The sequence below is a fragment of the Camarhynchus parvulus genome, chromosome 15 (genome assembly GCF_901933205.1).
Source record: "Camarhynchus parvulus chromosome 15, STF_HiC, whole genome shotgun sequence".
NCBI lineage: Eukaryota > Metazoa > Chordata > Aves > Passeriformes > Thraupidae > Camarhynchus > Camarhynchus parvulus.
In genome coordinates, this window is record NC_044585.1 from 5,623,001 (window position 1) to 5,646,504 (window position 23,504).

Here is a 23,504-nt window from a genome sequence, read left to right on the forward strand (position 1 = left end):
AAGAATAATTCTTACAGGAAGAAGATCTTTATTCCACAACCAGAAACACCTTCTCAGAACATCAGTTCAGGGAAGAAACTGGTACAGAAAGGCTTTAATGGCTAACTCGAACGGTAAAGTTTATCCTAGCAGCCTTCTAGCAAACAACAACTCAAAGCCACCTTCATATCCTGAAATAAAGGAGACAAATGTAGCTAGCCCTTTTTTAACAGCTACAGTGGAACTATTACTTAAAAATTAAACACTTCAGGCTGGCAAGTCATCCACTTTAATCCAGTAGCAAGCCTAGATTATACTACCATTCTAATGCTCATAGCTGACATTCTCTGCATATACCAATATGGAAGTGCAGGTAGGAGAAGAATGTTTTTCTCAGCAACCACAAGCACTACTAGCTTCATCTGACATTAAGCTCTGGCGTTCACATTGAGACCAGAAAGTATCTGAGAACTCTGAGAATGTCACCTGCCCTTGAAATTCTGACGGATGTTCTAAGAACAACTAGCTTAAAGATAGGAGAGGAATGCTACTGGAGTAAGTCCTTGTAGTTAAACTGTCAACATTTATTTTCCTCGTTTCTGGTTAAGTATTGGAGCAAGTCTACGGGTCAATCACAACAAAGGAAAACTACAAGCCCTGTTTTAGTTTCAGGGAAACTTTTCTTCCACTGTAGGGTCAGGGTAGATGACAGCCTGCTCCTCCTGCTGAGCCTTCAAGGCTCAAAAAAATCAAATTAACGAAGCTTTAATGGTAGGCATATTCATTACCTGGGCCTAATAAACAAATGAATTTCAAGCAAAATCAGTGGATGAAAGACATGGATTGTACTTCAAAGTTCCAGTTACACAATTCCAGTTTGGACATATAGCATAAGTTCTTCTCATCAGCATAAAAATTAGTGTCTCCACACAGAAGAATCCCACCTGCCTCAACTCCTGCATGAGACTGCAAGACAGGATTCTGCAAGTGTTAGACTAATAGCCAGACAGGCTTCCACTTGCAGCAAGTAGTTCTTTAAAGCATGCTTATAAATGCAGTTTTGCTAACCTTTATGAGTTCCAGATCACACTGCCCCCTCTCATAAGCAACGCAGGCCAGATGAGGGTCCCTCTTTTCACAATATTTGCCAACTACACGGCTGTCATAGTAAGGATTCTCACGAAGGAAGCGCTCTGGATTATTATTACTGTCAATGTAGATTTTGGCCAAAGCATTATGAGTTGCAGGTTCTTCACAGCCTTCATGAATCCTTGATTCAAGCCATGGCAACAGCAACTTAAGCCTTTGAAGAAGCAAACATTTTAGGTTTATAAGTCAGACTGAGGTGTGTTTTACAGCTACCACTCAGTACCTGGCCTTCCCATCAAATAAGTCTGCTGGTCAAACTTAAAAGCAAACAGAGACCAGCCAGTTATTTTTTAATGAGTCTTAAATGAGTGGAAGAAAGATCTGCAGACACCCCTAGTTTTACAATCTCTCAATTCCTGTTGTATTAGCTGGCAGCTCACGCTTAAAGCCATTTGTTCATTTTACAGATAGTCAGAAACTAATTACAGAAGCTGCTGCGGGCCTGCAGCTAGACTGTCAAGACAGTTGGATCCAAATTTACTCTGAAGGCACATCCCATGGCTGGCTGTATGGCAGTGTTCAAAAGCCATGTTATACATGATGCAGTACTGTCAGGCATTCCTACATGACCCAATCAATCAAAAGACCGACCAGCAAATTTGAACTGCTTTTCTATAGAGAAACACAAAACAATATCAGTACTTTATCATTTAACAAAACTGCATGCAATTCAATCTGTGTATAGCAGGGTCAGGGAAGCCCGACACTGGTGCCTACAGATGCATTTTCATTACCGATTTCTTTTTTCCACTTCAGCCACCAGCTCATCTGTGGAGAACTGCCCTCTCACCACCATGATCAAGTTCTTGATGACATCTTCAGAACAATCTACATCAAGAAGCCCTCCAACCACTGCTGGTATCCGGCTAGGATTCACCTAGAATAAGCCACCATCACTGAAATTAGTTATCAGCATTACAAATAATGCACCTCCAGTCTTCCACATGGGGAAGTTCTAGTTAACAATTTCAATTATGCTTCAGAGCAGAGAACTGTGAGTAACTAACATTCGTATATACATTCCAGGAATCATGCTTTTGTGATAGACAAAAGGCTTAATGAAGAGCCTCCGCACTAGGAGAGTGAGCAAAAAAGAGGCAGCAGATTACGTTGTAGTTTCTTATAATGAAGTAAAGAGCAAGCCCTTACCTTCTGTACATAGATCTCGATATACTTCTGCAGATTATTGCGATATAAATAGAGCACCAGGTCATGAACAAAGTCAAACCGATCGCAGACAATGATCAGAGGAAGCTGATCTGTGAGCTTTGCCTCCTGTATTTTGTGTGAAAGAGAAAAAACAACAAAAGATTATTCACAGCCATGCCAACTAAACTTCCTTGGTGTTTCTCTCCACTAGAAAGCTGTACTTCTGTTGCTAAGCAAAATATACAGAAGACCCTTCAATCCCCTGGGCAGAATATTTACCTTCAGGAAGTTCTTCACTCGTTCTGGGTTATAGCAGTTACTTTCACGACAGATTCTTTCCACTTCCTTTATCTGACCAGTCTTGCAAGCTGCCTGGATGTACTTGAAGTGAACATCTGGATCCTGGCTAAAGTTTACAATGGAACCCAAGAAATAGAACAGTCCTGGAAAGAATCACATGTGTTTAACACTGTTAGAAGTGAAGCAAGTGAAGGCTGTATGGGCCTCAGATTGACTTAAGAGGTCAGCCTTGCTGACAGAGCAGCTTTCAGTCAACTGCAGGGAGTATCAGAAAGATTCTTTTCCCTTCTTTCAGATTTCATCTTTCTTTCTGATCTTTACTCAAGAGAGTTAAGAAACCATCTAGAACAAAACTACCCCTAGAACTCACCGTGATGAGCTCACTTTCATAAATGTATCCTAAGATCCAGCAATGTGAAAAGTACCTCTCCCATAAAAGCTACAATCCTTACTATTAGCTTCAATCAGTCAGTGCTTCCAAGTAAGCTGCTTCCTTTTAATACTGTACCTTCATAGCTTTTGAAAGATTCAAAAAGCTCCACAAGAGACTGGGTGCCAAGCTGTTCATGGTATTTAGAAGCAACTTGCACACAGAGCTGTAGGTTTTGCCGAATGTTGGCTGATAGCATGGCACGCAAACACTCCACAGAGTCCTCAACTGAGAGAGAGCCAAAGAAGTTCACAAGCCACTGCAAAGAGACAGAAATTTTACTCAGTAACTCACACAGGATTTGACTGATGTCTAAGATGGGCCAACTAGACAGTTACTACCCCAGCCACTAGAGAGAAGTCTTCCATGAACTAAGACCAAAGATATAAGAACAAACACTCACTGTATTTACAATCCCAAAAATGCATTTGGAAATAATATTTGAAATGCCCACCTGGGAAACTGAGGTCAGATTTAAGCCACTGAAAGTACAGATTACAATTTAATCATTAACTGGACGAATGTTCTTGAATCACAGCTACTCATGCTTCTTCAGTACCTACAACCCATTTTACAGCAGCCACAGAAGTGCTAAAGACTGTTCACATCACTTTCTGACTCTGGACAACACTTACCTCAGGATTCAAGAGGTGAGTATGAACAACTGCACGTTTAATATCATAGAGATCTGTGTAGTGTTCCAAAGCTCGCTGGAGCAAGCCTGCCTTTTCACACAGCTGGGCAACATGAGCACGATCATAGTGTGTAAACATTTGGTTTCCAAGAATGGCATCTGCAACCTAGGAGGTTACATTTCATATTCACTGTTAAGAAATCAAGACCGTCAAGAGAATCACAGCAGCTTAGCCTACGAGTTGTTGAGAAGTCACAGCAGTGACTTACTTAGTAGACTTTCATGTTACTAAAGGACTCCTAGATAACAGTATCAGACATTCTATTCTTGTGCAAGTCCAGTACTGTCTCTCCCTTTTTGGAGGAACTGGGTCGTACCTGCGGGGCATGAATCAAATTCATTTCCAGGAGACGGGTCTGAAGGTGGCCTTCTGTAGGGCGGTTATTTTTCAGGGCATCCAACAAAAAGGATGTGCACTGCTGCAGAAGACTGTGCTCCATGAACACATCCACAATCTGTTGAGATTGGACAAGTTACAGAAGAGGGGTCTATATACACACATGTACAATTTTCTGTGTATACAAAAAGCCTGGCTAGACAGGTGTCCTGGGGTGATCTTATGATACTGCATCCCCTATTGTCTGCTTTATGCCAAGATCCTAACCTGCCTCAAACTGAGAGAACAGGCCATCACAGCACCTACCATGCTGCATTCCCTTGTTTTCACAGTATTACTATCATGGTAATAGACAAGTTTCACATTTCCTTTTTCTCTAGAATGGAAGAAGTGCATTACTCTGAGCTATTATGCCAGAGTAATGCACAGTAAACCACCCACTCTTATTTAGTTCTAACACAACATGCAAAGCTCATCCCTTCTCCTGCTGGGATAGTTGCTAGAAATAAAGCCAGGGACTTTTTCCAAGTAGCTTCACTTTTTAATAATGCAAAATGTTCCCTTATTTCTCCATCCATTTAACAAGAAGTGGCCAATGGCAGCCAGAACTGAACTTAGGTTTATTTCTTCATCTTCCTATAAATTCTCTGCATGAGGAGATATATGCTCCATTAAAGCCAACAGTAGGATAGTAACTTTATTGCTTAGACTAAGATTGTGGTAGGTTTACTATCAATAAACCAGAAAGCTTCCACAAGAACTTGAGAACACACTTGCCTCTAAAGACTCAATGATAACCAAACTTAACTAGACTATTTAGTCACTCCTCTAATCAAGATGACAAGAGATGTGAACCAGCCTTACCAGTCCCTAGAATGGTACTACACTATTCCCTCTGCCTAGAAAGAGACCAGTACTCTTGTTGTAGGCATCACCTGGTTAATGTTAGCCAGTGGCTCCTCATCCTGTACCAGCATCTGAGAGAACTGCAGGCCTTGTTCTGGACTGACTCTCATCACACTTCTCAGTAGGAAGATCCAGTCAGGGGTATAGCCAACCTAGAGATTTCAGAAACAGTCATATATATTTAGGAAGCTTCACACTTCTATTAAGCCTTCAGATTCTTTAGCATAGGGATTATAAAATGTTGTGAGCTTGCAGTACCCATCCCACATCTTCCAGGAATTCTCACACAAAAGCATTTCTAGTCTGTTGACACAGAAATTCAGTATTCACCTACTTAGCAACTGAACTTGCGCCAGGGCAATTCTCTGGCTATGTAAGAAAACTGCCTGGAATAAATTTTTCAACAGTCCTAAAGGCCTATTTATCAAGTCCTAAACTTAAAAGTAGGCATTTAGCAATTTTTCTTTTTTTATAGATTACAAAACGAAGTCTGATGAATTCAGGAAGACTCTTATTTTTATTCTGTAGAATAAGCTTAAGCCAGTCCATTAAATTATTACTTCACAAAACTCTGGATGCTTTGAAGTTTATTTTTTTGCAGACTTTTTAGACCACAGTAATATACTATGATTTGCACAATGGACACATTAAACATAAGACAGAGCCTGCAGATTATAATAAATTTACCTTTTTAGCATAGAGCACTATTTTCTGGAATTGGCCAGTTTCAGCAAAGCACTGGATCACTTTGTTTGGCACATTAGCTCGAAGGTAGACACTGAGTGCAAGGGTTGGGTCAGCCGTCTTCACCAAGTCTCCAAGCTCCTCCGAGCACTCCAGCTGAAGTCAGAAGTGGTATTTTGTCAAGCAGAAGAATTCAGAGTTCAGAATTCATCAACAAAAGTGTTGTTCACACTCAACTGTTAGAAGGCAACAGAAGTAGGCTAATGTCACGATCGAGCCTACCTTGTCTTCCTTCAGCCACTTCTCCAGAAGCTGTTTGCGGCCCTGCTGCAGGACGGGGCGACAGAGCTCCAGAGATTCAAACTTGTTCAGCTGGCCCTGGTCGAGCAATATTCCAAAGTACTGGAGCAGGGGAGAGGCCTGCCCAGGCTGAGCTGGTACACTCTGGAACTTCCTAATTGTATCACTGGTACGTAGAATTCCCTGAACAGGCACAAGATAGAGAGAAGCAGTGTTTAATTAGTGAAGACTGAATAGCATTAGTAAAAAAAGCAAGTTGAAGGACAAAAGCATCTACTGTTAAACCTTCAGGATAGAGACCATCAAATCAATGACTTTCTAGCACAAAGTCAGTGGCCACAGAAAGTCCAGTCTGGTTAGAAATGGATAGCAGATGCTCCTTTATGGCATACAGGGGAATGTATTCGTCAGAACCACTACCAGACTGCAGAGAACTAACACTGCATTTATGTTTTGAATGTCAAGCTCTGAAATGCAAGTGACCTAAGCAATCCACTAAACTTAGGCAAGTTTCCATGATTTCTAAGCTTTACCTTTGGAGTTACTTACCTTTGGTGCAGATGCAGCTACTTTAGCAGCATCTGCATAGTTTCCTTGAGCAAACAGTGTGTTAAACTTCCTGGCAAATAACTCCTCTGCCCCAGCTAGGTTACTCCGTATAGCCATTCGCAGTCCCAAGTCAGGATTCTGGAGAACATTTGTAGCATAGTTCACAATGTTGTCTTCCTCAACACATACAGAAAGCACCTGGAAAGGACAAGAGGCATACTGAGTACTGTCCTTTCCACAACTACTATGAAATACAACAACAAAATGGCTGCGCAGCTCATCAGTGAAGGACTACATTAGTAAAAAAAAAGTTCTTCTTCAAGTAGCTCTGCACTAGGAGACATAAAAAAATGACTAATCAAATAGTCACTTGCTCTCTTCCATGACACTGGTTGCATCAAGTCACCGCTTAGGTTTGTTACATTCCATTTGAACTTTAGAAGGCTCAGAAACAAAATGGTGGATTTGTTACCTGTCCTTTTTTGTTCACACCAATAATGCCTGAGGTAGGTTCATGAGGAGCTGTGACAAAGATAGTATCAGCACTAATACGGTTCATGTAGATGCACACTCCAGACTCCAAATCATACATGTGGATATATCCATACTTCGTGATCAGATAAATCACACCATGCTTAATTCCAATCTGCCAAAGACAGGTTTCTATTAGTAAAAACTAGTAAGATTGTAACACTTAAGACAGCTGTCTTTAGCCTAGTCACAAGAAAGTACTGCAGTGACATGCCTTTGTACTGACACTAAGAAAAAAAATATAGCTTCAGGCTTCTTCCTTTCACACTCAAAAGCAATGAACAGCTTTGCTGGCCATTTGCAGGCATAGCTCCAGTGAACAGAGGTTGAAGGGAAATTAAAATTCATCTGCAGCAAAGAACATACTCTTCATCCTAATAAGCCAAGCTGAGGAGAAAAGTTTGGGCATGATTAGCATTCTAGTCTAGATATGTTCAGAAATACTAATGAGATAATTCCATTCTCTTCCAACAAAGCCTACCCAAAGCACCAGCAGAATCTAAACCAAGCTCATCTACTGAGTACTCCAGTTTATCTGTCAAGTCACTGAAACTGAGGAAGCTTTCAAACCAAAAGGGTCTTCAGATATAAAAGTATTCTCCCCTTGGAACAAGCCTTTGGATGTTTTGTTAATTAAGCTTTAAGCTGAAGTACAGAGCCACATGAATCCTGCCACAGATGCACCTTAGTTATGGGCATCTCCTGGTCTATTTACAAAGCTGATCTATTAGACTTGTCAGCAGTCTTATGCTCCAAGATAGTCTGATTTTATGGCACATTTCTACTCCTAGAGACATGGTAAGTGAAATTTGGTCTGTGATAGCAACCTGCTCTGTTCTTTCCTAAAGAATCTCCCACTTATGCCCCAAATTGCCTTTTCTGTGCTGCTACTACAGAATGTATGCTAATATTCTTATCTAGAACTTGGAACGTTAGTAGGAAGCTGAATAGCCAAAGTGATGTTGGATACATTCTCCCTGAAGACACTCTCAAGGGATTTTTTTGTGGTCTGTTTCATTGGTTTGGGATTTTTTTTTGGTAGAAGTTTTGTTGGGGCTTTTTATTATTTTTTAAATACAGGAGCAGTCTATGTATTTAAGTTACTTGTTTTAATGTCCATGCTACCTCCCACAGACCCATTAACACCCCTCCCAGAACTAGGAAGAATGACAGCAAAGCACTATAGAAAGCAATCTTTGTAACAGATGTCAGCTCCTTGCCAGGCTATAAAACTCACTTTTGGGGGGGTCAAACACTTACCTGCATTGCCACAGGAAAGTCTGTCTGTGCCTCAGGTGGGAAAAACACATCAACAGCTTTCTTAACAAATGGCTGATTTCCAGTAGCTGGCTGACCTACTTCAATTATGTGCAGCTAGGAAGAAAAGAGTTCATGTCACAAGATTGCCTGCAAGTGCAGCCACATGAAAGAAGTTCCTTTCCTCAGATATGCTACTGAAGTCATCTGCCACATTTGGCCAACACAGTCTGGGGAGCTGTGCTCCACATATTCAGAATGTTAAATTTTCTGGGACCTGATAAATTAAAACTGGGGAGAAGAATAAAAAAACCCCAAAACAACCACTCTTTTTATGAAAGTGACTACTCCTATTCAAGACAACCCATTCAAGATATTTTGAGTCACACTTGTAAATTCATCAGTTTTGGAGGACAAGACTAGTTAAGCCCAGGCATTTACTGTGGTGTTACCTCAGCCCTGCACAGACTGCTCAGCAGTTGTAGCATATCCAATGCTACTGAATTCCACATTCAGTTTGATGCAAACAACCTACCTATGGCACCACAGGAACATAATTGTAGACTTTACCTTGCCTCCTGCAGGACTCCTCACTGCAAAACAGAAGAGGGTAGAAGGTTTGGCATTTCCCTCTATTTTGAATTCTGCAAAAGCTGCTGCATGGCCTTCTATAGGTTGGGAGACTTTTCTATCAACTGAGTACAGCTGCATTGCACCAACCACACGATTTTGCTAGAAAAAAGGAAAGGTCAGCTTTTAGAGAAGACTTCAAATGTTTGTAGCAAGACCCTTGGGACAGTAAACTAAAAAGCAGCAAATGCCTCTCATCCCCTCCTCCAACAATTGAACTGAAGTCAGGCTATTTCTATACAAAAGATAGTTTTGAATTTTTTATTTACAGAAACCAAAGTTAAGCTACAGCAGCTATTAAGTGAAGTGGGGCCAGGGCTCTCCCAATTACCTTCACAACATATTGCTGCCAGGGAACTTACCTGTGCTGAAATTCCTATCAGCAGCAGCCATTTTTGGTGTTCATCTGTTCTGTAATTGATGATTTGGCAGCCTGCAAGACTAGCATGTCTATCAAACATCTTCTGGGGCTGTGATTCTCCCTCCATGCTCCAGTGGTACACTGCTGTCTCTGTCACCAAGGCAACTGTATTCACAGATATCCATTTCCAGAAGATCACTTCCTCAGCCATTGTGTGGGCTTTCATTTTACTCTTCATCTCAATGTTAAAGATCTGAAGTGTTTTCCCGGCTAGTATGACAAAATCCAAGAAACACCACAGATCAATTACCACAATGGCCATCCTGTAGTTTGCCCATTTACAAGCACCCAGTTTAAGCCACTGCTCCAGTGGTGCTACAGACAGGGTTAGTGTCCTGTCACATCTCAGTCTCCTTTGACACTTGACTCTTAACAGAATCCCCTCACCACCCCCAACACTTGTATCATCCCAAAACCAAACACAATCTCCTTACGGACACTCACAGACATTCCAACAACTGACAAGCACAAACACTTCAATTTACTGTAAGCTGCAGTAAAAAGACAGCCTAAGCTACAGAGGTTGTGTAAACTCTTGTGCTGCCAGTTGGCAGCACTGGTATGCCAAGTTACAGATGTCTAGTAAATGTCACTCAGTATAATTAATAAAAAGAATGGCTTCACTTTATGTCAATTTAGTAGCTGCTGTAGATAACCTGGACTGAGTCAAACAGCATGAGACTTGAAACAGCTTCAGACAGCCAAAGATCACAGCTCCCATTTTGTTTTCCTGTTGGATGAACTGCACACTGAACTAGATGGGCTTTGTACAACAAGTATCTACTGGAGAGGACAGTCAAAAGCTCAGAAAGACTATAGGAAGGTTTGGAGCTTTAGGTCCAGTTAAGATTACTTCTTCATGATTTAGAAAACTACACTGCAGGTTTAGGCTTGATTTCAGTAGTTCTTTTAAACAACCAGAAGCCCTACCCTGCTAAGTAGGCTTAAAACCAATGCTAATTGAACCAAATTATAAAGAATAAGGGAATCCACTCCTTTCACGAAGTCAAAGCGATGTTTTATTTTACTGCAGATGAGACAACTCAGCTCCAGGAATATTCTTTTCTGTTCACAAGACACCCACTCAGACTGCTGGAATATTGGCTTGTAATGCCATTATTTCTATCCCTATTTCAGAAGTGTTTCCTGCTAGTAACACTTGTGACTGCCAAACTGGGAGATGTTCGCTGATAGATAAAGGCTGCTGGCCATGGAGAAAACATATTCAGGAGTTACTAATCCCAAGTTAATATGTATCTTGAACTGCTCTATAATGTTTTAGCATAATTTATACATAAATTGATCATGTTAGTTTAATGCAGTGCCAAGAGACAATGCAAGACTTAAGAGCTATCACATGCAGCATTTGCTGCCTGGTTTAACAGCACTGAGAACTGTCAACCTGATCAACAACATCCTAGGAGAGCTTGCTTGCTTCCCTGGGACCAAAAGCAGCTTGCTAACGAACACTCTGCTCCGCACATGCACTTTCTGCGCTAGACAGATGCAGTAAGCCCAGTAAATTGATAGCTGGAAACAGTGTATTTACTCTCTTGGACAACAATTTGTCCAGCAATGGCCTGGTGCTATCAAAAGATGGATTTTCAACTGCCACAGTGTGCAGCCTCACATGCAGCCAGGAGACAAGTCGTTCTGGAAGGGCTCTGGTCACCATCTAAACAACAATCCCAGAAAAACTGCTCTTAAGGACAGACTTCCTGAACAGGAAACAGTATGCCTTTCCTAGGTTTAAGACCATAGGAGAAACTGACAAACAGCTAAGAACTCATGCTTGTCTCTTTTCTGGACTAAATTTGACTGTCATGTCACAGTTGGAAATGGCTTCAACAAGCTTCGCTAGGCAGTGATGCTACTGGATGTTGGGAGCTGCAGAAACCACTGCTTTACAACTTCCTAAATGTGGCAACATATATTCTAACTTCACAGTAACTAAACTTCACAGTAATTAAACTATTAAAAAAATCTGTTATTTGGATTGAGAAGGCAGGATCTGCTATACAGTCAAAGTGAGGGCAAGTGTGCATTTGAGTTGTATGTCTACTTGAACACTTTATTAGGCCAAGATACAAAAAGATTTAAGGTTTTTCTGATCAAAGTACCAAACTGGTGAATCTATTTAGACTATACAGGTGTAATCAAGTAAGCAGATTCGATTTTTGAACATCAGCACAAAAACTTACATTACAGTTGACTGGAACATGACATTTCTCCATTACACAAAGAATGGAAGCACCCTCGAATGCTGCATTCTCCACTAACACCCACTGCTGAGCACTCCCAGTACAGAGCAGTGCAAGAGGACCAAGAACACAAGGACAATGCATAAATCTTGGTACACCAGGAGAATGCCACATGCAATCCAGAAATGAAATTGTGCATATTGTACGTCAGCTAAAATGAAGAATAATTTCATTTCTTTTTCTGAGGGTGGGTTTCTACATTTATTGCTCAATAATCCTGGGATTACGAGCAACTGCCCATCATGGCACACTGAGTCACAATATGTAACCATTTTGACTATTGAAGCCTCACTCGATCAGCAGGAAAAAGTCTGGAGTGACAGACTGACTTAATGCATGTCTTCAGGTTATCATGGATAACATACTGGTTAGGTAGCTCTATTAACCCTCTTTCTACCCAACCTTCTGATCACTAAATTATTTATAGAAGAGATCATTAAGCTTGCAACACTTGACAACATAACTCTGCATGTCAACATAACATCATTAACTCAACCTTGTCGGTTCAGAGGACAGTCACTCACTCTGAATGGACAGAACAATACTCCTTTTGAACAAGTCCTAAGTGGCAAGAATAAAGCTATATTCTTTGAAGCTGATGATAATCCATTTAGTTAGTATATTAGTTTTCAAACCTGATTATGTAGTTTCCTTTTAAGAGGTAAATGAAGCTCTGCTAGTGTAGAGAAGGCACTTTCCTCGCCAATACAGTTTGTTTAAAGGGGTCCAATATAAAGGACAGTAAACTCACAACAGATCTGAATTTTTTTTTCATTATTACCTTTACCCATATGCAGGGTAAGGCAGTCCTTTGGAAGATGTATAACTATCACTATAAGTGAAGTCAATATTCACTTTAGTTCTCACCTGATGTCAGTATAAGCCTGAGATCAAAGAAGAGAAGTTGAAGGTTTTGCACCAGTTCTGAGGACAGTTTCTTGGACCCCCAAGTAATTTCACCATGATTTTTCACAATAAAAACCACACTTAAGCAGAAATGAATAGCACACAGGACATGCTAGCAGGTCTCTCATAAAAATATTGCAACTTCATTTTGTCTATCAACTGTACTTCCATCACATATACACACAAACATTAAAAGCACACTCTCCTCCTTCACTCGGTACAGTCAATAGTCAAAACAGCCAAATGGTTAGAAACAAGCCAATGGAGAACATGATCATTGTAATACCAGCTGAGGATTAAGATTCCCCCACCTGGCCATGAAGTGAACTGTCAAATGGCTACCTTAAAGTTCAGTACTTTTTATGAGATGGGACCATTCTGTACTACCAAACATACAATGTCAGGACAAAGTTCACTCACCATCTGTTTAGATAAGATGCAGGAAGAAAAGTACATAGTCAGTAACAGTTATTGCCATTAAATACCAGATGTTGCTCATTTGAGAAAAGAGCCAGACATGAATTAAAAATTACTTCTTTGACCTCAGAGTGCTACTTAAAGGCAGTAACAACACCACAGGTAGCAGTGAGCAAAGGTCTTCTAGCTGCAAGACTTCATAATTGTCAAACTTAACATGTTTCTTATGTTTGGACTTTTACACTTACTGGCCATCCTTATGACATTTTTGTCACTATCTAGTAAAAACTTCAGAGCTACAAGAAAGGACCAGGACCAGGCAGAAAATGTGGCTTTACACCCCTATTCATCTATACAAGTGTCCATTATGTTTACAATATCTGTTTAAAGGGAAAGTATACCAGATGCTGACCTGGTCCTCAGTGAGGATAGGAGGCTGCAGTGCCAGGTCCAAGCAACTCACATCCACTTGGAGGAATATCATCCATAGATTACTGAAAGATCTACTACCAAAAATACAGCATGCAAGTTCAGGCGAGAATTCTTATCCTCATATACATTCTTCTTAGAAAGTTTACATAAAGTTTAAAAGCACTAATAAGTAGTAGAGCTAAACAGTAGTTTTCATATTGCAGTCATAAAGGGTGACTCACCTTTGAGCGCTATTACTTTAGAGGCTGGATTCATGATGGCACTTTCTGCAGAAATTGGACGTCTGATGGGTGTTGTTGGATCACTCATGTCAATTATCACTACTTGTGCCTGCTCTCCTACTTTCTCCCTTATGCAGATGAACTTGTCAGACTCCATTGTTAGGGTGCTGAATCCAATGTTTGCTGGATTAATGCCCAAATTTTGGAGCTATAAATACAAAAAAAGAGAGTACTTTATTATCCTTCCCATGTTGAAGGTCCAACTCAAGCCTCTATGTCTAAAATCTCCTCCAGAAGGAAATGCAAGACTGATGAGTTTCTCTGACTAGAGTGTACACTATTGAACTCTGATTTATCTTCTGAATCTCTTTGTTCCACAGGCAAAGAACTACACAATTGTCAGCATTCAGGTCCTAAAAACATTCTGAAGTTGTATTATTGATGCAAACTAAAAGGAGTTTTAAATTATGTGTTGATTACTTAACCTGGTTCTCGTATGTGATAAAGACTACACCAGCAGTACCACCACTATTCCAGTTTTAGCAAGGCTGATAAATTAAAAGTTCAAAACTTAACTGCTGAATGTCATTCAGAATCACAATGTTCAGCATCAGAGGGTAGTACAGAAAGAATCAATTACCCATATGCAACCCCCTCCTAGCAACAGTGTAGAAGGAAGTCTACACAGCAGATGTCAGTTGGCCTACAAGCGGACTTGTCCGTCTTACTTCACACACCTAATCCTTACCAGTGAAAGGTAAGAAAGATGTGTTAAAATAAACAATCATTTCTGCTCTCCTTGCCCAAGATGTCATGCCATTAGGCTCAACAATAAAGGCAAAGGGTTGTGATGCAGGCCCCTTCCAGCCGTACGTCCAGCTCCAAACATATAACTTGTGCTCAACCATACAACAGTAAAACCAAAGTCGTTACTCTAAATGTAACCTGGAGTCATTCTGAGCTGCCAGACTCCCCTACAAGACATTATATGTATATGTCTTGTAGGGGAGTCTGTTTGGCAGCTCAGAATGTATGGATATATATAATTATATATATAATGTATATATATTTATAATTTTCATCCTTTTGTGTTAACTTTACTTCCATTCACTCTCAATTCCAGTTAACAGGAGGAGGATATAGGATATATTTTAACAGGATATATTAACAAAGATCACTGTTCCATTGGTGCACAGTAAATGAGATTCACCTATGCAGCACAGCCTGGTTTGGTACATCTGTAAACTGCATCTTATATAACTGTAACAAGCCTGAGCACCTGCTTTATGCCCCAAAGCAATGCTTTTCAAGCACAGGAACTGCATCAGCTTCACTGAAGCTTCTCAAAGGATTAACCTATACTGCTTTTCAGTGCACTGCAAGTGAAAAATTACTGCCCTCAAGGAGACAGAATAGAGTCTACCACCAGCATCACTGAGTCATTACACTCCTTTGATACATACCACCAGGAGCCTCACACAATAGACTAAATCCCTTGGGCAAGAAGTCCCATGATGGCATCACAAACACTGTTTTAGTGTGTTTGAGCTGGCTGATCATGGCTTGTTACAGATTCTGTAACGCTACTCACTAAATCGTAAATTGCGTATGTAACAGAGATACCTTTAAGTGTGATGTGTCGGGACTCTGCCCAAGAATGCCTCAGGAATTGTTTGTTTTCTGTTGAGCTGACTAATGAAGAGCTATTCAGCTCAGTAATTGCTAATCTCAACAGACTCAAGTTTCAGTAATGTAATATAAGCCAAATGTACGAATGCATAAAAAGACATTTACTCATTCCCATAAGTGTTTCTCAGCAGAACTGAGAGCCATTCAGCTAACACCTCACTTCAGGGGTAAATACTCAATACACAACAGTAAACTTCAGCAGGTGCCATTCATTCCAAAAGAGAATCAAAGTTTAGGCACAAGGTTATTAGATCATGATTGCACCCAGAGTTTTGAAAACAAATCTAACAGGTAGGTGGCTAATACATGCTTCTGTGTCAGGAAGGAAAGAAGTTTTCATACCAAGACAACTTGTGTACCCTTCATAAGTAACACACAATGTTTTACCAATAAACAGGCAAGTTGTAGCTCCACCAACTTCTGTGACCTTGAACAACAGAAGAATAAATGATAGGCTCTTAATTCCACTGTTCTTGCTTGCTCTACACCAGACAATGTCCACATATTGCCACAAATTACATGTTCACATATTTGACACTTAAGCACTTTGATGTTGAGTATGTTCCGAGTCCATCTGCCAATAGAATACAGTCCATTATAAAAGACTCATTAAGAGTCAAAACAGTAGTCAAGAGATTTAACTGCAGCACAGCTAAGTTCCTAACTTGATTTAATTAATCCAAATTCAGATGTATTTCCAGAGTACTGAAGCAGAAACACAGCTTTTTCAAGGTCTCTTCTCAATTAGTGTGCTTCAGTCTGACCTACTCTTCAAGACACAGCCCCTGGACACTCATTCTGCAAAGTGAGAACCTTGAGGCATTTCCTTGAAGTTCAGCTTTAAACCCACCATTATTCACTTCAAAGTCCGGTCCCCGTTGAAGAAAACATTTTGGGTATCTTTACTAAGACAAGTATGATTTTGCATCACACTCTGGTATTAAAATTTCCTGCTTTAACATATGATAAAATCTAGCAAAGGCTTCAGAAAAGGTAATGCTAAATTCTGCTTGAGTATCACTGCCATCATTATTATTAGGGAAACCCATCACATCTTTTAAAGGCTAAATGCCAGTACTCCCTAAAGGATGGTCATGTGAGTACTGCAAGCCTCAGTCAATGACGACAACACTTCACAGTTTAACAGTCTGAAAACACTGAAGACTGTTCCTACCGTTAGGGGAATGGTATGTATTCTCCTGAGATATGTGAGGCACTATAAGAGGCATATTTCTTACTGACTATACAGAAGAACAAGAGCAGAACCCCTCCACCATCAAATAACGTACATCAGCCAGCATCACTTTTACCCTGGATGGGACAAATCTTCCATGATGATCTGAACAACATTGTTCTAAAGTACCTTCCCCCCTTCCTCAAGAATAAAATTAGTGTAACTTTATTACAGAAGGTAGCAGGCACTTAGCTATGTATATTAAAAGGCCTCAGGTGAAGATGCTACAGGTCATTACTGAGGTTTATATATATATTAATTAGCCATCTTTCAGTTTATTTTTATAAAGGAGTGAACAACAGGCCTCTCAACTACTACTAAATTTTCATTTTTTATTATGCTTCTTAGGCAAGCAGTACCCTCTCTCAAACTAAGGTTGTTTTCTTCTGAAAATAAAGATTCACCACTACACAGTCATTCCAGAGGCATTTATTATGATTTCCATTATTCCATTCACCATAATTTCCATTATTTCACCCACACTTTACTTTTGGGTAATCCAGTTAAACCCTACCAAGCAGCCCCATGTAGGTTACAGCAAGCCTTGCTGTAGGGGAAAGGGTAACATTCAGTTCCACAGGTAACACCTAATGCCTCTCCTGCCCTAACACCCATTAGCTACACACAGAGCATAGAACCATTTTCATTATCAGGTTGAATGAACCAGATAAACAAGGATTTTTGCATCATAGATATCTAGTACTACTACAGAGTGGATTAGATACCATAAGACCTTCAAGCATTTTATGGATATTGAGAACTTACTGACATGGTAAAGATTAAACTAAGATGTATTATTTGTTTCTCAACATGAATGAAGACACAAAGATATTCAGGATGAAAGACCATTATTAATATGATATTTAGTCTTTCTCTGTTCTTTATGAGCATTGTACCATTTGCTAAGAAATTAAGTCAAGATGTCTTTTACACAAGAGCTTTACTAAATATTGAGCATTCTAATGCATTTCCCTTACTGTGGAGTGCAGCAATCCAGGCTGAGCCAGCACAGACCAACTCAGATACTGACAGCTCTAGTCTTCAAACTAAGCCTGTTTCTCGAATGGGAAATAATTAAGCCTTACTGTCTAATACTGACACTGCAGTAATTGGGACCTACCATCAGTTGAATGCTGGAGTCAGAATTCTGTGAATTTAGTATCTCTTCAGAGTTTAGTGTGAGTATTCCATTTCAGCTTCATGCCACATAATTCTAGCATAAATGCTTGTTAGAGGTGATCAATTATTGTTTCTAAGGCCATTAGAAAAGAGTAAGGCTTGGACGGAAGCTGTATGCACCCAAATAAAAACTGCCTGCCAAAAGCTCTGTAAGCACACATCTTTTTAAACAAGAACGCAGTAATAGCTTCCCATAACTCTTACTCATGTAACTACATAAAGCTCTAATCATCCCCAGTAAGGATGTGCATGTAATTGTTGGACATTCCTGCTCAACTGCTCACCCTCATCTCATCTCCTGCTATAGTTCCATTTTGACAGCTGAGGGACACCAAGGAAGTATGTAAGACCTAAAACATGCAAGACCACTAGTCTGAGCTGCAGCTGCAATCAGGCTTTCATCTACAGTGACAGTTACTCCCCACAAAAAAACCCTATTTCTGTATGTTTGTGATGAGGATTAGATAATCTATCAATGAGTTACCACTATCATGTGCAGGGCACTTCTGAATCCAATGAGTAAACTTGAGCTCTTCATCACTGAGTAGCTGAATCAAGTCATAAGATTTAGCCCTACCTTTTGAATACAAATCTAAAAAGTCACTTACAGCTTGCAAATATTCCTGAGTGCTTCTTAAGTGCACATGTCCAGCCAAAGCAAACTTATGAAAACCATCCAGCTCAGTCATGCCTATTGCACAACAAACAGATAGTAATTCTTAATAAGACAAGTCAGTCTATCCAAACAGAAAGTGGTTTTGTCTTGAAAATGATGGAAATCAATCTACATCCTTTATGCTTAAACCAGGATATTTTAGCTTGTCAGTGCTGCACCAAGATGTGCAGCACTTACATACTGAGAGCATGTCATGCACACAAGCTTTCTCACAGTAGCTGGCTGTGCTCAAGAGGCTGGATCGGTTACTGAACAGGCAGCAGAACTATGTGCCTGTGCATCAAAGGTTCCAATCTTGGAACCCGAGATCTTGCTTAAGCAACAGTTTTCCCCGTAGACAAGCAAAGGTTTTTTGCTAGTGAGAAAAAAACTCAGAGGCACAAAGAGACAAAAGCAATGACTAAGTGAAGGAAAAGTTTAATTTTAGATCAGGAACACTTTGTACACTGGATACCAGCAGTACTGCTTCCACTCTATCTACCAGTATATTTGGTCTTTTACTGCACTTCCATTGTAAACTGCAATTCCCTTGGAAGAGTTCAATCTGGTAAATAATTCATAATTCACTGCTCCAACAGAAATGCTGGAGTTAAGAACCTGATTAAATCACATTAGCTTAAGTAGTATGCACAAGTAACTCACTGCAGCAGGACTTGGCATAGTTTGCACTGCTGCAGCTGGGCAGTCACCAGACAGATAAAAACTAAGTCCTTGTCTTATTCCCCTCCCTTGCTATGGAACTTAAAACTCCAATATCCTCTGGGGAAAAAATGAGCAAGACGAACGTTCTTAATGAATTTGTGAAGACTCATCATGACAGAGTTCATATCTAAAAATAACTGTTCAATTGCATTAAATGGAGCTATACAAACAAACTGAATTCCTTCTACCACATTAAGACCTGGATATCGCTTATTCACTGCAACTATTCTCTGTCTTCCAGCTCACACACGACTTGAACACGTAAGCTGTAACAACTTCAAACTTAATGTGCCCTGTGACTGGCAGTCACTTCCTGCACGAGCTTGGAGCTACTACAGTTAGAAGGATGATCAACGTAAGACAAAATGAGCTGCACAAAGACTGTAAACAGTCTGCTTGATCCCTAGCACTCCTCCAATTCTACATGGACCAAGATCCCTGTTTCACTTCACACTGCCATTTATCCACTTCCAGCAAGAGAGAGTGGGAGAGAAGCGTTCAGTATTTAGCACTGCAAGTTATGTTTAGCTTCTCTGGAGAGCACTTTCTGCACGGTTCAGTTCTTCTTTTAGTAAAGTACATACAACTACCTCGGGAAGACACTGAACTTAAGGGAAATAATGTTTCATCAGCAACAGGCTGAACTTGGAATTAATTATAGCACTAACTGATATTCTAATCACTTACAGCTGTATTAATTAAAAAGGCTACAGGTAGAATCAGTACACAGATTGAATTAAGGCACAGAAAGATTTTACAGCTCAGGATCACTGGAACACACAACAATTACATGGAATTTTAACTTTTTTGGCTTTATCATAAAGCAGCAGAGTAGATTTACCATATTAATTTTAAATATGATAATTTAACCATAGTCAAGACAATTACTTGAAAGGAATGTGAGGGGGGGAGAGAGATTAATCTGATAAGGCTAAATATGTGTGACAGTGTAGTATTATGAAGAGAAGGCCTAATGTTTTCACAAATTCTCTACCAGATAACAAGCACCACGTAACATTAATTCATGACTTTTGATTTTAGTTTACAACATCCAGTGAGTTAGAGCTGATATAACTGTACTGCAGATATCAAGCCAGAGCAAACACTATGAGTTCCTACATTCCTTCCATTTTCCCTCTCTATTTATCCCACCATGTAGGGACAACTGCAGAAGCAGCATGAGGAGGCTGCTGCATGCCTACCACTGATTTCAGTCTGACTTTAGCAGAGTACTGCTTTAGGGCTTCTGCACTTAGCCTGGGGGAGAAGCAAAGGAATACACAGGAAAGAGTGAATGTTAAAGAAGTTTGTTCCTACATGTTAGCAACGGACACCCCAGGGCTCTGCCTGCTCCTCCCTGCAGCTTTCATGCTGAGAAAAAGTAACTCAAGCACAGGTTTAGCCTTTTCAATAAGATCAAATTGCTTAAGAGCAAAAAATAGAGTATGACTTCAGTACAAAACCCTTGAAAAGCAGGTGGGCAGGCCCCTCACCCAAACCTGAGGTAGCACAATGCTGATATTGGCAGTGCTGCAAGACACACAACACTGGTAATCACAGAAACAGTCATTTAACATGCAAAGCAGCACAGGACACCTCCTGCATATTAAGTGTGATGTCCCCTCATTGCTATTGTATAGATCAAACACAATCAGCAGGATTGGTTATGCTTGCCAGTTTTAAATGGTAAGAACTATACGCTCTCTAAAAAGAGTCTGACAACAAAATCACTTTGATCCCAAGTTTCTTATTCAGACCTGGTGGTGAGGGAGGGTTGTAAGCTCTTCTGCAGCTCTTACAAACCTATTTGAGATTCCTTTAATCACTGCTATAGTGGACACTGGCAGGGAGAGGATGGTAGAATTCTTCACCATGTTAAACTCTCCTAACCCATGAAAACTCAGAACACAGGTTTGTTTCCTCCCTTGGACAGAGAGATTAGATATTTTTGGAATTCACTCTACTGTTTTTTTCTGGCTAGAGCTCCTTCTAGGGTCACCAGGACAGTTCTTCCAGTTAAGCAAAAAAATACATACCAAAGGGAGCTGGAAGTGGCCATAACCATTTCCCAAGCTGAAATGCCCAGTGGCATGCAGTCCACACTGGGGTATGATACCTAGTTCGTATTTTGAAATGGATGCCTGATTTGACAGAAAGGGGCGGTACAGCGACAGAAGGATGACTTGCCAAGTCCACTTCCTGTTCTCTCATTCATTTAGCAAATTCCTTTAATTCCTGCCTCAAACTGCACGTTCAGAGACTGCTGTTCTCTCACTCCATCTACAACCCTCCCTCACCACCAGGTCACAAGAAAACACATAAACCGGTTTGTCTGTGCTGATCCATTAGCTATGGATCTTTTCCAATGCTGGCGTTATGGTTTTCACAGGATATTAAGAACAGAACCATGTCATTCTGGGGGAGGATATTTTTAATATTGTTATGTTTGGAAGGAGGGACAGCGGCTGTGCAGCTTCCAAGTTCAAATGGTTTCTTGCATCTCGTCTCACCAATTTCCTCACAGCTGCACCAAAAGAGGTTCCCAGGAACCTTCGCGATTCAGAGGTTGACGGTCGTTTAGGTGAAAGGGAAAAACCACAATCCGCCTGCAAGACTGCGGCGTCCACCCAAGCCGAGGCGGGGGAGCGCCCGCGGTGCCCGGGGCGAGCAGCGCGGCTCCGGCGCGGCGCCGCCCCCTCCCCGGAGCGGGAGGTCCCTCAGGCGACGAGTGACTCTGCACAAATCGCGGCCGCTCCGCACGCCGCGGGGACGCAGCTCCAGGGATGGAAGGATGGACGGACGGACGGATGGATGAGCAGAAGCGGCAGCCCAGAGTCCGCACCGGGGGCGGGCTCGGCCCCGCACGCCTTCCCGCGGCGCGCAGCGGGACGGCGGCCACGCTCCGCAGTGAAGGAAGGAGGGGACGGAGAAGATCCCCCCGCGGCCTGGCCCCCTCTCCCCGCCCTCAGCGCTCCCCCGGCCCGCCCAGGTCGCGGCCCCCCCACCCTCCTAAAGACAGGGTGAGGCAGAAGAGGGGGACCCCAACCCCGTGCCTTTTCTGCTGCCCCCCTCCGCTCACCTGGAAGTGCTCCTGGAAGCGAATGGGCAGTATCTGGGCCATGGCTGGGGGCGAGCTCCCCGGGGCAGGGGCGCGGGGCAGGGGCGGGCGGTGAAACGGGGCGGCCGCCGGTGCTCCCCTCACGGCGGCGGAAGCGGCGCAGGCGCGGAGCCCTCGCTGGGATGGCGCCCGGCGCGCCCGCCGCTCTCCTCGGCCTCAGTGCGGGGCCGCTCACTCTCCGGGATCACTCCGCACCTCAGCCTGCCAGGGTCTCCTCAAATAGTCCCTCCCTGCCGCGCTTCTTCCTCCGCCCATCGCCGCCGCCTCCCTCCCGCCTGACTCTGCTATCTCTCAGTCCCGCTGAGGGCACGGGCTGGGGACGGGGCTGTGAGGAGCGGGTGGTCCCCGCCGCAGCTACGGCCAGCGGAGAGGGGCGGGAGGGGTTGTCAGAGTGCAGGTATCCCTCCGCTGCTGCCACACACGCTCACGTGACGCGGCCCCCTCCCCTCCTTCCTCCGGCGCTGCCCCCGCCCGACCCTCACCCCGGGCCGGGGCTCCTCCTGACCCCTCCTCACCCCGATCCCCAGGGCTGCCCGCTGACCCACCCGATCCCCCGGGGCTCCTCCCGATCCACCTTCACACCGAACCACCCCCCCCGGTCCCTCCCGGCCCACCCTTACAGCGGCCCTTGGGGCTTCTCCCTTCCTTTCCCCACAGCTGCGCGGCGGTGCCGGGGCGATGCTCCCCTCAGCGCCCCGGGACTCCCGCCGGATGTGAGGAATAAGATCGGGAACACCCAGGACCTGCCTGGTGGGCACTGGAAGCCGAGAGCCGCCTGCCTGGCACCTGCCGTCGTGGCTGGCTGTGGCAAAGTGTGACACTTCTCCTCCTTGGCAGCCCCAAAGCCCCCAAAGGCACTGGGTTCTGGCTGGGTCAGATGGCTGCTCTTCGCCCACCACCCATCGACTTATCCTAGCACCATATGGGCTTTGCTCCCTGCAGTCATGCCCAAAGGTAGGTGAGGGGGTTTATGGCCAGTTATCAGCCATGAAAACCATCCAACTGTTCTGCCCTGTTCAGTTTTTAAATAGAAATAGGGCTCCTTCCCCAAGAGTTGACGTTGTGAGTTGGAAGCTCTTCAATAACCAAGAAGTGAAGGGTCCAACATGTAAGAGATTCATCAACACTTTTTTTTTTTACTCTCCCTTCTAGTCAGCCCATTAGCATTAGATGAAGGAGGTGAGGTTAATGTTAGTGCTATTATACTTCTCCTAAATTACAGTAATCCTTTGAGGTGGAAACAGCTGCAGTGGTACTGGCTCCAGCACTTTTATCCAGAGCATTGTATTGTTCACATTTTCCCAGAGAGCTCAGCTCTGGGAAACACAAGATTATAGGAGGATCTCTAATATA

General features: G+C 42.4%; 1 protein-coding gene across 3 annotated transcripts in view; it reads right to left on the reverse strand.

Moving 5' to 3' along the window:
- Positions 1-22,526, reverse strand: part of CLTCL1 (clathrin heavy chain like 1) — a 35,093-nt gene extending 12,567 nt beyond the window's left edge. For 2 of the 3 annotated variants that reach the window (XM_030958609.1, XM_030958607.1), the window contains exons 1-17: positions 22,113-22,525; positions 13,554-13,761; positions 9,258-9,526; positions 8,836-8,997; positions 8,269-8,382; positions 6,950-7,123; positions 6,478-6,675; positions 5,911-6,111; positions 5,632-5,784; positions 4,974-5,096; positions 4,019-4,156; positions 3,643-3,807; positions 3,086-3,266; positions 2,557-2,720; positions 2,278-2,403; positions 1,863-2,005; positions 1,048-1,282 (exon numbers count right to left, since the gene is read on the reverse strand). In XM_030958609.1, coding sequence (XP_030814469.1) covers positions 1,048-1,282; positions 1,863-2,005; positions 2,278-2,403; positions 2,557-2,720; positions 3,086-3,266; positions 3,643-3,807; positions 4,019-4,156; positions 4,974-5,096; positions 5,632-5,784; positions 5,911-6,111; positions 6,478-6,675; positions 6,950-7,123; positions 8,269-8,382; positions 8,836-8,997; positions 9,258-9,526; positions 13,554-13,761; positions 22,113-22,154 — 2,796 coding nt within the window. In that variant the 5' untranslated portion in view covers positions 22,155-22,525. Of the gene's footprint in view, positions 1-1,047; positions 1,283-1,862; positions 2,006-2,277; positions 2,404-2,556; positions 2,721-3,085; positions 3,267-3,642; positions 3,808-4,018; positions 4,157-4,973; positions 5,097-5,631; positions 5,785-5,910; positions 6,112-6,477; positions 6,676-6,949; positions 7,124-8,268; positions 8,383-8,835; positions 8,998-9,257; positions 9,527-13,553; positions 13,762-22,112 lie in introns of all 3 variants that reach the window. The other variant, XM_030958610.1, reaches the window with a different exon arrangement.
- Positions 22,527-23,504: the final 978 nt, after the last annotated feature.